The 14,663-nt window shown below is 40.9% G+C and overlaps 1 protein-coding gene across 4 annotated transcripts in view; it reads right to left on the reverse strand.

Moving 5' to 3' along the window:
- The window catches only part of LOC148396354 (serine/threonine-protein kinase WNK1-like), a 28,001-nt gene extending 14,165 nt beyond the window's left edge, over positions 1-13,836 (reverse strand). The window contains exons 1-4 of one of the 4 annotated variants that reach the window (XM_088377766.1): positions 13,616-13,836; positions 10,173-11,336; positions 1,586-1,758; positions 1,247-1,467 (exon numbers count right to left, since the gene is read on the reverse strand). In XM_088377766.1, coding sequence (XP_088233892.1) covers positions 1,247-1,467; positions 1,586-1,758; positions 10,173-10,949 — 1,171 coding nt within the window. In that variant the 5' untranslated portion in view covers positions 10,950-11,336; positions 13,616-13,836. Of the gene's footprint in view, positions 1-1,246; positions 1,468-1,585; positions 1,759-10,172; positions 11,337-12,965; positions 13,114-13,257; positions 13,418-13,615 lie in introns of those variants that run through there. The other 3 variants (XM_088377763.1, XM_088377764.1, XM_088377765.1) reach the window with 3 other exon arrangements.
- Between the last annotated feature and the right edge of the window lie 827 nt (positions 13,837-14,663).

Raw genomic sequence — 14,663 nt, forward strand, 5'->3', positions numbered from 1 at the left:
AACTTCTGAGCCAAAGTGGCAGTTCAATGGCATATTTGAATAAACAATTGACTAAAGCAACTGCGAAGGGTAAAAGTGCCAAGATACAATCTATTCAAAGCCTTGTCCGAGGAACACAGCTAGCTATGGAAATAACTTCTGTCAAGAGCTTACCTTCAAACCACACACACTTTGCATTTCATAAAGACACTTACTTTTTGAAGTCTGACTTACCGGCTCTCCTCGACCTACAGATTAAACATGTTATTTATGGCCAAGGCAGAGCGAAGCACCTTCCATAGCTAGCTACTATTCCCAGCAGTGCATCTCTGAACATCAGCTCCAAGTTAGCAACAGTTCTCCCTCAATCTTAGGTCATACACAGAAAAACGTTCTTGTTTAATTGAATGCATTTGAGGGGGTTTAAATCGATGTGTGTTCCAGCACACTGTCAAGACTTACCAGGCCCATAACAGTTCATACTTTTCTTCATTGACCAGCAGTACCCTATTTATTCCAAACAGCAGAATGGGGCACAGCTGTAGCTAGAGCCTACATTTTAAGCAAAAGGCTAACAAGAGAGAAAGTGGAGGAGAACTCCCTGGAATACGAACGACAGAGAAAAACAATTGGCAGACCTGGAATATTTTTAAAAGAAAAGACACACTAGTGGGGAAACCTGTTGAGGCAAACCGATAAGACAGTTAAGCATGACGTGTCTGATTGGCAAACAGACCACATATTTCCAAACCACAGAACAAGACCAGTCAGTCAGTCTAAGGCAGAAACAACGGCCATACCTTTAGCCATGGCCAGGTTAGCCTGCAAGAAGGCATAACAACTATTATGGTAATATTACCATTTAACAGCAGGAGAAAATTAGGCGCTACTTACATTCAGTAGGTGCCTGGAAAAAAAAAACTACTTTGGATAAACATCAAAGTATTCTGTACAATGACCAATACTTGAATGAGCCAAGTGAAATCCCTGTGGTGATCTACCTAAGATCACCACAGTCATTGGCCTCCATTTGAGCTGTGGTTTGAGGGACGGCTGAAACTCTGTGGTCTGTTTTTGAACCAAATGCTCAAAAACAACACGTTATCTTGTCAAAAGATTCCCCTCATTAGACACCATTTTCACCAGGTCAAAAGACTCCCCTTCATTAGACACCATTCTCAGTTTCACAACATTTCCTGACCCAAGAAACAGAAATGCCCCATAGCAAGAAGCACAAGTAGTTAAAAATAATGTTGGTGGGTCATACCTATAACACTCTTGGCAAAGGATGCACGCTTCAGTGTGGCCAATCCAAGGTCTCCGATCTTGACAGATCCCGTTGGGCCCGTGATGAAAATGTTGTCGCACTTCAGGTCGCGGTGGATGATGGGAGGTGCACGGGTATGGAGGAAGTGGAGCCCCTTGAGGATCTGTCGACACCAGCTCCTCAACACTTTAATCTTCATCACCTTGAACCTCTTCAGATAACTGAAAGAGAAATTATATTAACTTGAAATATTACCACGAGGGGGGAAGAAAACATGCATCCGCCAGATATTACACAACATCAGTCTGTAACCATAGATTGTATCGTGAAATGACATACGTTTTGAGGGTTCCAGAAGTCATTAGTTCAGTAACCAGAACAATGCACTTCTTGCCCTTGGAGGGTCCCTCCCAGGAGTCGTAAAAGCGGACAATGTTGGGATGTTGGAGGCCCTTGAGCATCCCCGCTTCCTCCTTAAAGCGCTGCCGCTCAGTCTTTGATAGTTTTCGGTCCTGTGAGAGTCACAATGAAAAGTACTTAAGACCAAATAATATTCGAACATTCAGTCATTAAGACGATTGCAACAAGGCTCTTTGGATGGAATATTGATTACGACTTCTGTTCCATTATCAACATTTAACCCGAGGGTGTATACACATTTGTAATTGAATGGCATCGTAAAGTCTTGAGGATAAAAATAACAAGACAAGATAAAGGGCCGAGTCCATATAATACATTAAACATGAAAATAATTACTGAAATCTGAACAGACTGAGAACCATACAGTACTAAATTGTGGTGATATAGTGGTTGGTATTTCTCACCATTTGAGTTTTCACTGGTTTTCTGTGGTGTGAAACATCTACATAATCAAATGTGTGGAAAGTGTAGTTCTTTTAATTTGAACATTAACAGTAAAAGTTAGCAATAAATAAATAAATAATTCAATTTAATGCAACTTTGCTTTAATAATCTTTTTTTTTAATGCTACATGGAAATTGTTGTGCGCGTGTGTTAATTAATTGTAGTTATCCTAGGTAATTGTGCGTTATCGTCCAAAAGTTTGCGATATGGATATTGCATGGGCCAATATAATGGCATTTTTTTCCCCCCATATATTGTGCAACCCGAGACTGGACCATCACAAAAAATAGTACTTGGCCACTCTTCCCCCACACATTGAGTTCATTTGTGGAGTCACTGCAATGTGAGCTGTGTCACCCTTCACCTTCCCTTCCCTCTCTCCCTCAGATGACTGTCCTGAGCTGGCCTTAGTTGTCAATCAACACCAAACTTGAAACGAGCTATGTGGTTAATAGCCCTGAGCTTTATATGCAAGCGTGGAAAGTAGTTGACTGACATTATTTTATTGTTTGCTATTTTCTTGAATATTCATATCGAGCTACTGCTACCAAATCGATATGGGCCAGCCTTAATTTTTGCAGTTTAACCTGAAATTGACCCCCCCTAACAAAAAAATATCTAATAGCCCAACTCAATACTATAATAAAAAACCTATGTTCGTATACCAAACATATCAAAATATAACTTGTAAGAACTGGAGGAGACTATGAAAGAATAAAGAAATTCCTATCCAGGTCAAGCAGCAATCTTGGTCATAATTCAAACCAGTGGTATGCAAGTTATTTGCACAGCAACAACGATGGTAGGGCGTCAAAAGTTAGAGTATGGCAAAGCTCCCAAAAAGCTTACAACCTCTTGTGTCGGTAGACACAGCAAACTAAAGCCTGCATCCATGACAAAACCGTATTGTCTGAGCAAATGGCTTTGATAAAGCAAGTAAAAGCTTAAAATCTTTCACGTGATGCTTGTAAATTCATCACCACATAAACAAGAATAGGAACCAACAATACTACTGTCGGCAGTGCACCAAAAATCTGGAATGTGAATACCCGCCCTACTCAAATTTCCTGCGTAATTCCTGGCGTGACCTACATTTACAACATGCGGAACTTTAGTCTAAGGAACGCAAGTCCAGTAAGACTGGCCCACTGAATCCCCACGGCCAAAGAAACTTGGCCTCCAGCCAGAAACTCCAAGAAATTCAACCCACAAGTGAGAGGCGAAGGAGCGCTAACCCGTAAGTGCATGTGAGAGAAACACAAAACTTGGATTGTGGCTGATAGCCTTCATTGCAGTCATTTCTTTTTATTTGTTGTTTTAAAGATGAATGCTTGGAATGTCAGTAGGACACTAGGAAAAATTAAAGTAGTGTATGAATATTACAAGTCAGATCTTATACTAAATCGTTTACTTTGCACGCAGTCCCACTGACCTACTTTTCAGTGTTTATCTTGTGGAGCAGTTCCTCTTTCTCTTTTTACACACCATGTGATGACATGCCATGTCAAACCACCACAGCGCACACAGGATCAGGGTTGCTTCACTAAGCTTGACAAATACCAAGTTCGCCCATTAATGTTTGCCTTTCTAGTGCCTGTGCGCTTTTGCAGATGCCTATAAACAAAACCTCGGCAAGCCCCAAGCTTGTTACGGTCTAATGAGACAAAAAGCTGCATTCCATAAAAAGATGCTAGTGGGCGGTAATGAGACATACATTGGCAAAACCATTGAGTTAATGGAAGCAGTTGCCATGTGGTTCGTAGCATTAGGGCAGTAAATTTGAGTGCTTTGCCAATTTTCAGGACTGGCTCCAGCAATGTGTCAGAAAAGTTCAAGGACTTCTAACAAAAGATGGATTTCAAACCCAGACTACAGGTTTTGCCCTTCAGTGTGGGCCAGATGATCAGTCAGCACATCCGCAAAAAGATTTTGCAGTGTTTGCTTTGTTCAATGCATAAGAGGAGAGTTGTGGCAGAGCAGCTCAAGACTTCTTCACTATTACAATGCATCTGCTCACAAAGCCGTAGGCATCCAACATTTCCATCCTGACATCGACGTGCTCGGGCAACCTCCCTACTCAACTAGTCTGGGTTTAAGTGAATTTTCCCCGTTTTCCAAGCTCAAGGAGTTATCAAAAGTCATCAATGTCAAATAAATGATGGCAGTGATGACAGAGCTACAAAGGATCACGGCAGAATCTTTACATGAATTGAGACTTCACAGCTTGGATTTTTAAATCGATAGTGAAACCAGTTCCATTCCTGTTTTTGGCAGGGAACATTATTTTATCTGCTTGGTCTGTCTGACAGGGAACATTATTTTACCTGCTTTACATGTTTGGGCTACTTCCTGTAGCCTTCCTCACAAGCGTCACAAGACGGAAGAATTGACGTGTCTTGTGGTGCTTCTGAGAAAGGCTGCAGGAAGTAGCTGAAACATGTAAAGCAGTTGTTTGACTAAAAACTCTTTAAATAGTAAACTTAAAAAGACAGTATGAGCCTTCACAAACAAAACAAGAACACTGATTTAAAAAGTACCAAAAGAAGACAGTTCTGGGCTTGTGGAAGATCTTGTGTTGAGTGTTGTCTGTATCACATCAGCAAACTGACTGATGAAAAGCAATCACATAAATGAATATGCTACGCATTGAAAACCTTCACCACATTTACTGTAACATCATCCCTTTGATTTGTTCTACTTATAGCTACAGTGCATCCGTTGGAACAGAGTGAACCACAGTAGAGCAGAGCAGAAAATGCTTCTAGGCAAAGACTATCATACATAACCCAACAACCTCTAAAAATAGATTGGAGTGAAAAAACTGATCATGTTGAGGGCTGGCCGTGTCAGGTCCTTGCGCTGAAGTTGACAATGAGGGCTAGGATAGAGGCTCCTGGGTAACATTAGGTAGGTTCTGACTCAGAACAAAAATTGTGTTACTCAATGATTGATCATGTGCACCGTTGTCTCGAGTGACGCATGGCAATGAGGTCAAAGACTAGTGTAACTGTCAATCAAATGACATGGCAAATCACAGGCGTTTCACAACTGACACCATGACATGGCATCAGCTTATCTTGAGGCAAATGCACTTTAAGGCTGGGCATGTCACCAAAATAAAGGTTTTGTCCCTGCGTGCATTTGAAAACTCAAATTTGGCTTTAATGTTTCTTTTAGAATTATCATCTTCCTGGCAGAGTAGCCCCAAAAAAATAATCCATACACAGCTCCAAGCAGTGCAGCCAAGAGGACAGTACAAAATAATACACTGTTCAGAATAAATAGAATTTCATGGAGTTAATACGAGAATTTATGCTGCAAATGTAGATCCGCAACTCTGATGTGTTTAAACCATGACCTCCCAACTCTGTTTCATCACGTCATAAAATAAAATCGCTTTACACCCAGCTGCATCTTGTAAAATGCTTGATCTCATTGCAACTTTGTCATTCTTACAGTCTAAAATGCAATTTTTTACCTTCACTTGCAAGGGAAGTTTCAATTTAAGACATTGTATGTCCAGCTGATACTGACAGTCATCCTGGGAGGGATTCTTTTCAATTCCCAATAGTTTGGTATTTAGGAGTAGAAATCTAGAAAAATGTCAACAATTGGACGGATGTAAGCAACCAGCTGGACAAGCAGCCACAAAAGCCTCTGGGAGGTGCCTGGGGCTCATTTCCTCATCTCTGAATGTTTGGCATTGGGCAGAGCTTGTGAGGAAACAGGTGGGAAGGGAGCAACTGGATGAAGATGGATGAGCGTGGCGTGGAATCGGGGAGTCCCCTAACTTGTATTCCTTCCACTTCCCTACTGATGTGACCTACTTACTGTACAAGCACGCCTGCAATGTGAAATCCAAAACAAATGAGTGGGTTCATGGATGGGTTAAAAAGGGTGGAGGTCCACAAACCTTTTGCAGCAGTTTTGAAATCAGTGTTAATCTCCACATTCCATTCCAGTGGGCCTTTAAAATTGCTTTAGCTTACTCCTGTCAACTAGACTTTACTTATCTTAATGGTGTTAAATTACTCATACTCCCTTTGGCGTCTTTGTGCGTAGGATACATTTTCAGCTTGGTGCCACATGTAAAAATAAGCATGAAACACTCACACGCCTGCTCCCCTTTGACCGTCTGTTAAAGACAATGCCAAAGGATGAACAGAAGGAAAACCCGTCAGACTTGCTGCATTAGCAAAGCATCGAAGAGCTCTGCGACTGCCTTCATCTGGCACCAAACTCCCAGGGAACAAATCAACCTGATTTGTTTCTGCACCATTGAGTACAGCATCTATAGGAACCTAAGCAGTAGGCAAATTAGCTCCTACGTGTTTTAAAAGACTCCAAGACTGAGCGTACATTTTTCCCAGGCAACATAAATGTTTTGATGCCGAGCATTTATAAAATGTAAATATGAGTAAATATGCCCTCAGGTTGTGTCAGGAAAAAAAACCAAGGATAGAGGTGATCATGGGACAGCTTTAACAATCATGTGAGGGGATTTTCGCTTCACATGGGCAACTGGAACGTTTCCAGTAAATGAAAAATCAGCACAACCACAGGAATTCCGAGTATCATGTTTTACATTTCGAGTTGGGCCAAGCGTGCATGCAGCACACACCTGATTATGATTAAACCAGGAAAACATCTTAGAATTAGATCCGAATCGTTTCAGTGATGTCATCATTGCTTAACAAAACAATTGCGCAATCAGGTATTGTTTTGGGAGAATGCACATGCATAAAAGCCACGCACAGATCCAAATCAAAGAGAATCACTGCTGAAATCGAGTGATTCATTCAGGATGGGCTCTTAGAAAATATACAAAAGATTTGGAGCACATTCCAAATTATCATTCACAGCAGTGTTTGAAGACATTTTATAGGTTGTAGAGACGAGAAAATAGTCATTTGTTGAAATTGCAGCATTAGGAGGTTGTATGTGCAGAAATCAAAAATATTCTTAACGCAACATCTTGACAGGTCAAGACACAATTCACCGGGGAACCTTTTATTTAATAGCAGCGTTGACATTCTCTCATCCGTTGAATTTGTAAGACTTTGTACATTCTCTGCTTGAATTTCAGTTAATGAAAATCATCATTTGCATGTGATGTTTACATCAATCTGCTTGTATCACATGGATAAATGACTGTTGATTGATGTAGTTGGTAAGTGGCAGATCACGTGTAAACAGTTGTCCTGAGATCTTCAGTTTGAATGAATCCATCAGTTATTTAATCAATTACTATGACTGTATGTGTGTGTGATTGTATATACCGTAAATTATGATTACATGGCATGGCTGGTTATTATTTTGGCAATGTTGTGACATCGTTCACATGCGTTTCTAATTTTGAATCACAACCAAACTAGTTGCTGATGTTGGACCATTCATGAAAGTGTTGTGAATACTTGCACACCGTAAAACATTTCAGTTAAGTGTGCAGCAGGCCTAACCTGCCAATCCGGCTCCAGCTCCAGCTCCTGACCTCACTCACTAGGCCACGCTCCTTAAATGCAATACACTATTACCACAGTGTAACACTTTAAGACTACTTCTTTACATTCTATTAATTGTGTTGTTTTTTTTTGTACAATATGGTGCTATCTTTCTTCATTATAAACAAAAAGTGCTGCAAGAGATTGATGGCATTTCAATCGATTTTAAATTAATTAGTTATACGAGTAACTCGAGTTACGAGCGTGATCACAGAACCTTAAATTTGTGAGTCAAGGACCAACCGTATTTAAATCAAAATATATTTTAATATACTAATGCCAAAACAAGAATTTTCAAAAATATAATGGACGGTATTTTTGTAAAAAAGATTAAAAAGAAAAGCAGCTTTTGGGTGAAATAGCTAAAGAATGAAACAGTGCCATTCATGAGGAAGACAAAAAAAGTGTGGGAGGAGAACAGATAGGCCGAAACAAGCTCTGGCAGGCCGGCCTGCTGTGCTTCACACTGGAGATTCTTCTGTTAGGAATGTGACCCACTTTACATTCACACAAGCATTCCCACCGCGAGCGCACTGAGCATGCGCCGCTGCTGGTGTTGTGTCAGGGGGGGAGGGGCACGAGGCTGTAATCTTCACATTGTTGCAAAGCGTGCATGTGAAGCTATGGCTGCTGTATACGCACTGATGCCGGACAAGCTGAGAGCGTGACAGGAAAGTCATGTGGTAAATGAGGTCAAACTTTGCTCAGGGCCATGGAGCTGCCGCAGCTAGACACGCAGCAGAAAGCTATTTTTTTGCCCCCAAATACGCCAAACATATTTTCCGATCCAATTTGAAGCCAATCACGCAGTTGGCAAAAAGAAAAGTAGCAATCACATTAAGTGCCCATTTAACAGGCTCAATAATACAAGTAACTAACTTTGTCCAAATTTCAATTGCTTTTGGACTTCAAGTGCACTGACCTGAATTAATGATATCCAGTATTACATTCTATATTTCTTAGTTCCAAAATGGAGTGCAAGCTGTCAGTGTTAGTGAATCAATATAAAAAATTATAGTAGTGAGCTGACTATGTACACAATCAGTGCAACCATTCAAAACTGGCTCCTGTCCAACGTGTTTCCCAATGACTTCAGAGTAAGCTATGTTTATGGCATAGGAGCATTCGAGAGCCCCACCAATGCTGATTTTCTATGCATAAAAAATACTGATTAAGTGAATGATTAATTTTAAAAAAACTTAAGGCTCAAAAATTATTTTTTAATTTTAATTAATTTTTTAATCAAACAAAAATTAAGCCTCTACAAATCAGAATGTTATTCAGGCTGCCGTCTCCCGAGGCAAATCCCAAGATGCTCTCTCTTAACTCAAGAGAGACTGCCAATTCATCAGAAGACAAAAGCCCATTACGCCGCCGTTAATAGCAGTTGAGTAATGCCATCTCCGTAATGCACCGTTTTAAATATGTGAGTAAAATGTGGTGCAAAGATCAGGAACCACTGAGGGGGAAAGCTCCATTGAGTTAAACCATTTGCACATTAACACCATTGCCATGACTCATCAATATTCTATCAACTTTGCCTTTAGCCAGGTTTACACGACGCTTTGCAGTCCCAGTAAACTATAACCGGATGACCAAATGGATGGGAAAATACTTCATAAACGCTTCAATCTGAATAGAAAGAATGACAGAATGGCGTTTCATTTGGATTCAAAGGGGAGGAATATTTCTTTTGTTTGAACAGACGACATGTACAAAGTTCTTTAGGTATTGTGAAGCTGCATGCCAATTGCGCAAGCTCCATCTTGACGTAAATGTGTAATGAGTCACATTTACGCAATTCAAAACGGTAGGTTTCTATTTTAGCTTCTTTAAAACAAATTGTTTTTAATCAAGCAGTTGCTTTCATAAAAATGTACAAACAATCACACCTACTGTACTCGATATAAAGAACTAAATTCCATCTTGATAAATCACGTGACGTTTACATCCAACTGGGCAGGCTCCAATGCTAAAACTGCAATTATAATTTTGAGTACAGCTCTAATGCGATAGTAAGCGACTCACAGACCAGAGTGAATATCACTTGGCTTATTATATAGTCTCTCTATGTATTGCTGCTGTGCTTGTGTGTAACTAGCAATTGTTTTAGGGTTTATAAATACCATAAATCTGTGCTAGTAGGTTTCAATTGCCTGTCTATGGCATTTCACATTAAATGTTAGCATTAAGCTCGCAGACTTTCGCTGGAAATTGTTTTTAAATATGAATGTTTATCAGTTTTACAAGAAACTAACTGCGAGTGAGAATAGTTGCAAAGGAATGCTTTATAAGGCACTTTTAAAAGCTTAAATGTGTGTCAAATGTTGAAAAGGGGGCAAGCTAAATAATAGTGATTTAAAAAAAGGTCCATATTGCAGTTTCACCAATTGCGTGTGGGTTTGGAACGTATCCCCTGCACTAAACGGGGATTCACAGTTTATTGTCTGCCGTAAACTTGAAATGTTGCATGTCGTAAACCAAAATGCCCTCCTTTCTACAAGACTCAGTGAGATAAGCTCAAGAGTGCAAAATGAATTGAACGTCATCCAATTTCTTACCTGCAACTCACACCAAGCCACTTCTACTGTGGTTTCCGTATCCAAGCCTTTGTAGACTGTCTTGAAAGAGCCACGTCCAATTTCAATGTCAAATTTCAGGAAGCGCCCATCTGGCGATGTTCCCACTGCTTTCGTTTCAGCTTCCTCGATGTCCTCCTGTACTTTCTTTTCCGCCTCCCTCTGCTCTGCCTCGGCACGCGCTTTGGCAGCATCCTTGTCCTCTTCCTCGGCGTCTCCTTCATGCAGCACCTTCGAGCCGGTAGAGTTATATGCCTCGCTTTGACTCAAGTCTGGCAACGACTGGGTCTCGGTGACCAACATGCTGTCGCAAACATCTTGTATGATAGTAGACGTCTGTTTCATAGGCACTACGTTCACCGTGGCAATTTCCAGGTCTTTCCGCTCTTGCCTTTCCAGAGTCTCAGTGGACTCCTCCTTACGAGGAGCACTTTGTTCAACCTGCGGCGCACGGACGACGGCAGCCTGTTGCCGTTGTACCGGGGCCTCCCGCAGTTGGTTCCGCTGAGCGGCTGGTATGGGGATCCTGCTGGGCAAAGGGAGGGCCAACGCCGTGGCATTGCAGTCGCTGATGACACTGCGGCGGAAAAAGCGGTGCTCGGGGTTGCCGCGGTCACGCTCCATGGTGTGATGCCGCCGTCTCACCTCCGTCGGACGGGATTCATTGACCATCGAGTCTGACCCAGAGGTGGGACCGTTTCCACTCTTCGGAGGGGGAGCCAGGAACTTAACCATTTTGTCATCAGGCTTTTCCGACATCCCACACAAAGAGTACAAGGAAGACAAGAACTGAAAAATTAAAATAAGTAGACTTCCATGTCAGCTAAAGGCTTTTGTATAATTTGATCTCAAAGTCTCAAATTTTCTTTTCTTGTATCTTAAAGTCCGTCTTTATGCACATAGTGCAGAGATTGGAGGAGGTGGATGGGTGGTGTTCTTTTGGAAAAGGTTTGAACACCACAGCAGGGCACAGAGTGCTGATGTTGGCAAACAAAACTCTTTAGATCCGGAATACCCATTCTGTAAGACACAGGCTGCAGCTTCTGTCAAGCATAAGGACTCTCTGGTGAGGAACAAGCAGGTAGCGCTCTGTTACAGATGCCCAGCCTCTGAGCAAAGGTCCAAATGTGCTCTTGTCCAACTTCACTGTAAGAAAAAAAAAAAAAAAACACTTCAGATGAGACCAAAAAAAAAAAAAAAAAAAAAAAAAACTCATGATGGCAACAAAACTTGAATATATTAAACATACTATGTATGTAAAACTAATGCAAAATATTTTGAATGACAGCCATGTGTGTATGGAGCAACAACGTCACAAAATGCTGAGGCGCTACCCTTTCAACAGGCTCTTGTATTTTTGGAACTTATGCCTGCCACAGACAGCATGCTTGATTGTTTTTTCTTCTCCTCTTTTACTATTTTTAAAGCATGACTAAAAATAAGGCCACACTATAATACAATTATTACTGATTTCTCTCACAATGTTGGTCACACGTACAAGCGCTGCACCTCAAAATTCACCTTCACTCAGCTACAATAACATCAGGTTTATTTGAATAACGGTTGTGGTTGGAGTTGGCAGCACTGTAGATTAGAACTTTCATGCTCTGACGCAAGGCATTTCTAATATTTTGACAACTATACTCAACACTATATGGCAAAACTAAAACACCGGGTGTAATACAGCATCACAACCACTGCATTAAAAATCAAGACAAACAATACACAATATAACAAAATAAGGTACAGGTTTTACAGATACACAAAAATACCCATGAAACGCATACAAAGCCTCGCCATACAAGTTTACCCTCCACCCAAAAAGAAATTGTAATGTCTTTTGAATTAGGAAATTAGCCCTCTATAAAATTGTACTGTAGTTTTATATTTGTTGTTTTTTCCCAAATCAGACATTTGGAAACATACGTTTTTACTTTGTTTGAAACAATGTTTCTTTATCGGACGTTTATGAATATGTTTATAAATACGCAAAGAAGTCCAAAATTTGAAGAGATATTTATACATACAGCATTACACATGTATGATGTAGTAGTTCTTGCTTTATTGAACCAATGACTGCCTCACACAGCCTCTGAAGTGTCCTTGCCTTATTAGAGTAATAGCTTTTAATGTTTTGATGGTATGATGCAAGTTTGTATTTGTAAATGTTATTGTACAGGGAATATTTTATTGAAGCTTAATTTATTCAAGGGAATCATGAATTAAAACCACAATATTCAGCAGTGGGGAAAAAACACTGTGATATTTTCCTAAAACGTCAAAGTACAAGTACTTGAAGTTAAAACCACATCTACCGCTCAAGTAGTACCAGATTGCAGCACTAGCTCCCTAATCTCGAACATTTGCCAGAGCCCGTTTTAACCATTAGACAGCTGCTCCAAGATCATTGGTTCAAATCTAAAACGAGGAAAGGTGTAATTAAGATTATCACATTGCATTAATCGCATAAGAACAAAACGTTTGGGCGGGGGTAGGAAGAGGGGACGTGTAGTACTTGAGAAATCGCATCCGACATCGCAACCACCAAGCCCATTTTAGTCCGTAGTTTGGCACCCATTTAAATATGCAGTCAATGACAATCGATTGGGCTAATTAAGTCAACCACAGCCTACCGTGTCAAAGCACAAGATACAAAACGAACCGGGCGGGATTGATGGCCGACCGCGCATTTGAAACGCACAATAATAAACAGTAGCGGCGTATACATTCAATTATATATTTCAATGTGGCTGGTAAAAGTGCCATTTTACCTACTTGGCATTCGCCTAGTGAATCCACGTTTCCCCCGGCTCTTTATGTGACGCCAAATGCACTTCAGATAGTCAAAGACACAAAGCAAAGAAGCAGCTACCGGCTCTTTGTTAGCTTCCTCGCATGGAGCTAGTTAGCTCAGAGGAGCTAATCCCGTCCCCCGGCGGCCTAACCAGTCAAACGTCACGCCGCATATTTTACACAGGATGCCCCCCCGCTGTTTGCCTTCTCACATAACATAGCCGGCGTTTGTAAATCTAATCTCAAATATAAATATATTAACAGATGGCGTTACCATTTCGGAATCCAGCTTCCATCCCCGGACAATCACCATGGCGCGACAGGTACGTTCGGCCGGTGCAACGCCGGCTGGAAAGCAACCAGGCAGGCAAGCTGGCAGTGACAACTCGCGTCACTTAGCTTAGCGTGCTAACAGAAAGCTAGGCGGGTCTTGCAGATGGCCCGAATAGCTGGACCCGCCCCCCTTGTGTGCCCCCTCCCCTCTCCCCAGTACGATTAGACGTAGTGTCTAGTTGAGAAATAAAAAAACTAAACCTTAAATTTGTCATAAAAACGCAGTTATAGTTCTATACGGTTCACTTAACTGGCAATCGCGTCCGGCTTTTCGAAGCAGTAGACAGACGGTGACCTACCTCGCATCCACAACACAACTGACATTCACCAGAGTTGAAATGCTCCTCGCAGCGGATGTCGTCTAAAAATGAGTACATGGTCGGTATAAGAGTATCATCGACAGAAGAACGTCTATTGTGCCGACAAAGAGGGACATTTTGGGGGGTTAAAAAAAAAAAATCCCCCAGCAACGCAGTTCCTCGGTACTGACGAAGAAACGGGATTTTCTGTATGCGCATGCGCGAGTGCCGAATGACCTCATAACCACCGCTCTTGGATTATTCGAATTTGAAGCGAGATGAACGAGTTACGCCAGGCGCCACGGCACGGTGGAGCACTGTTTAGAGCAGGTCCGCCTCACAGTTAGGAATTTACATAGCCCTCCCTGTGTGGAGTTTACATCTTCTCTCCGGGCACTCCGTTTTCCTTGCACATCCCAAAAAAGTTACCTTACATCACAACGAGTTCGTTTTGAGAAACGGAGCATCGTTTGCACATTTTCATTTGCTATACCCGAAAAAAATATTTGTCTGTTAGAAATAAATAAAAAAAGCTTTTTAATAAGTGGTAAAAATGCATGCAATTGGAACTGACTGCACATTAGACTCAGCCAATAATATTGGGAGATTGCAGGGAACCTGATCTTATTAAGTTTGATTCGATTTATTGATTTAAATGATATACACTTTGAAACCATCGTCTCATTATCGGTCATTTCAAAACATAATCATAATAATCATAATAAAATTATGGCGGACCTCAGGCCCTTTGTGATGTCATGGTCACTTTGTATCTGATGAATTGTCTCTAGCCATAGTTGTTTGCAGTCATGGAATAAAAAGACATGTTCCTCCCTTCTGCCGCAATATAAACAACAATTATTTAAAATGTAAAAACTGATACCAAAATAACGATTACAAATGGATCCATGGTATAATACAAAAATAATTTAAAAACAAACACATTTAACATTTGGCATCCGTCTATCTACAACATATATTTGTTAATTTATAATGATAATACGGCGTACACGATTTGAATCACTGTAAATACACTGCTATACGATTG

This window comes from Syngnathus floridae, chromosome 6 (genome assembly GCF_059516105.1).
Source record: "Syngnathus floridae isolate MCC-2025c chromosome 6, RoL_Sflo_1.0, whole genome shotgun sequence".
In the NCBI taxonomy this organism is placed as follows: Eukaryota; Metazoa; Chordata; class Actinopteri; order Syngnathiformes; family Syngnathidae; genus Syngnathus; species Syngnathus floridae.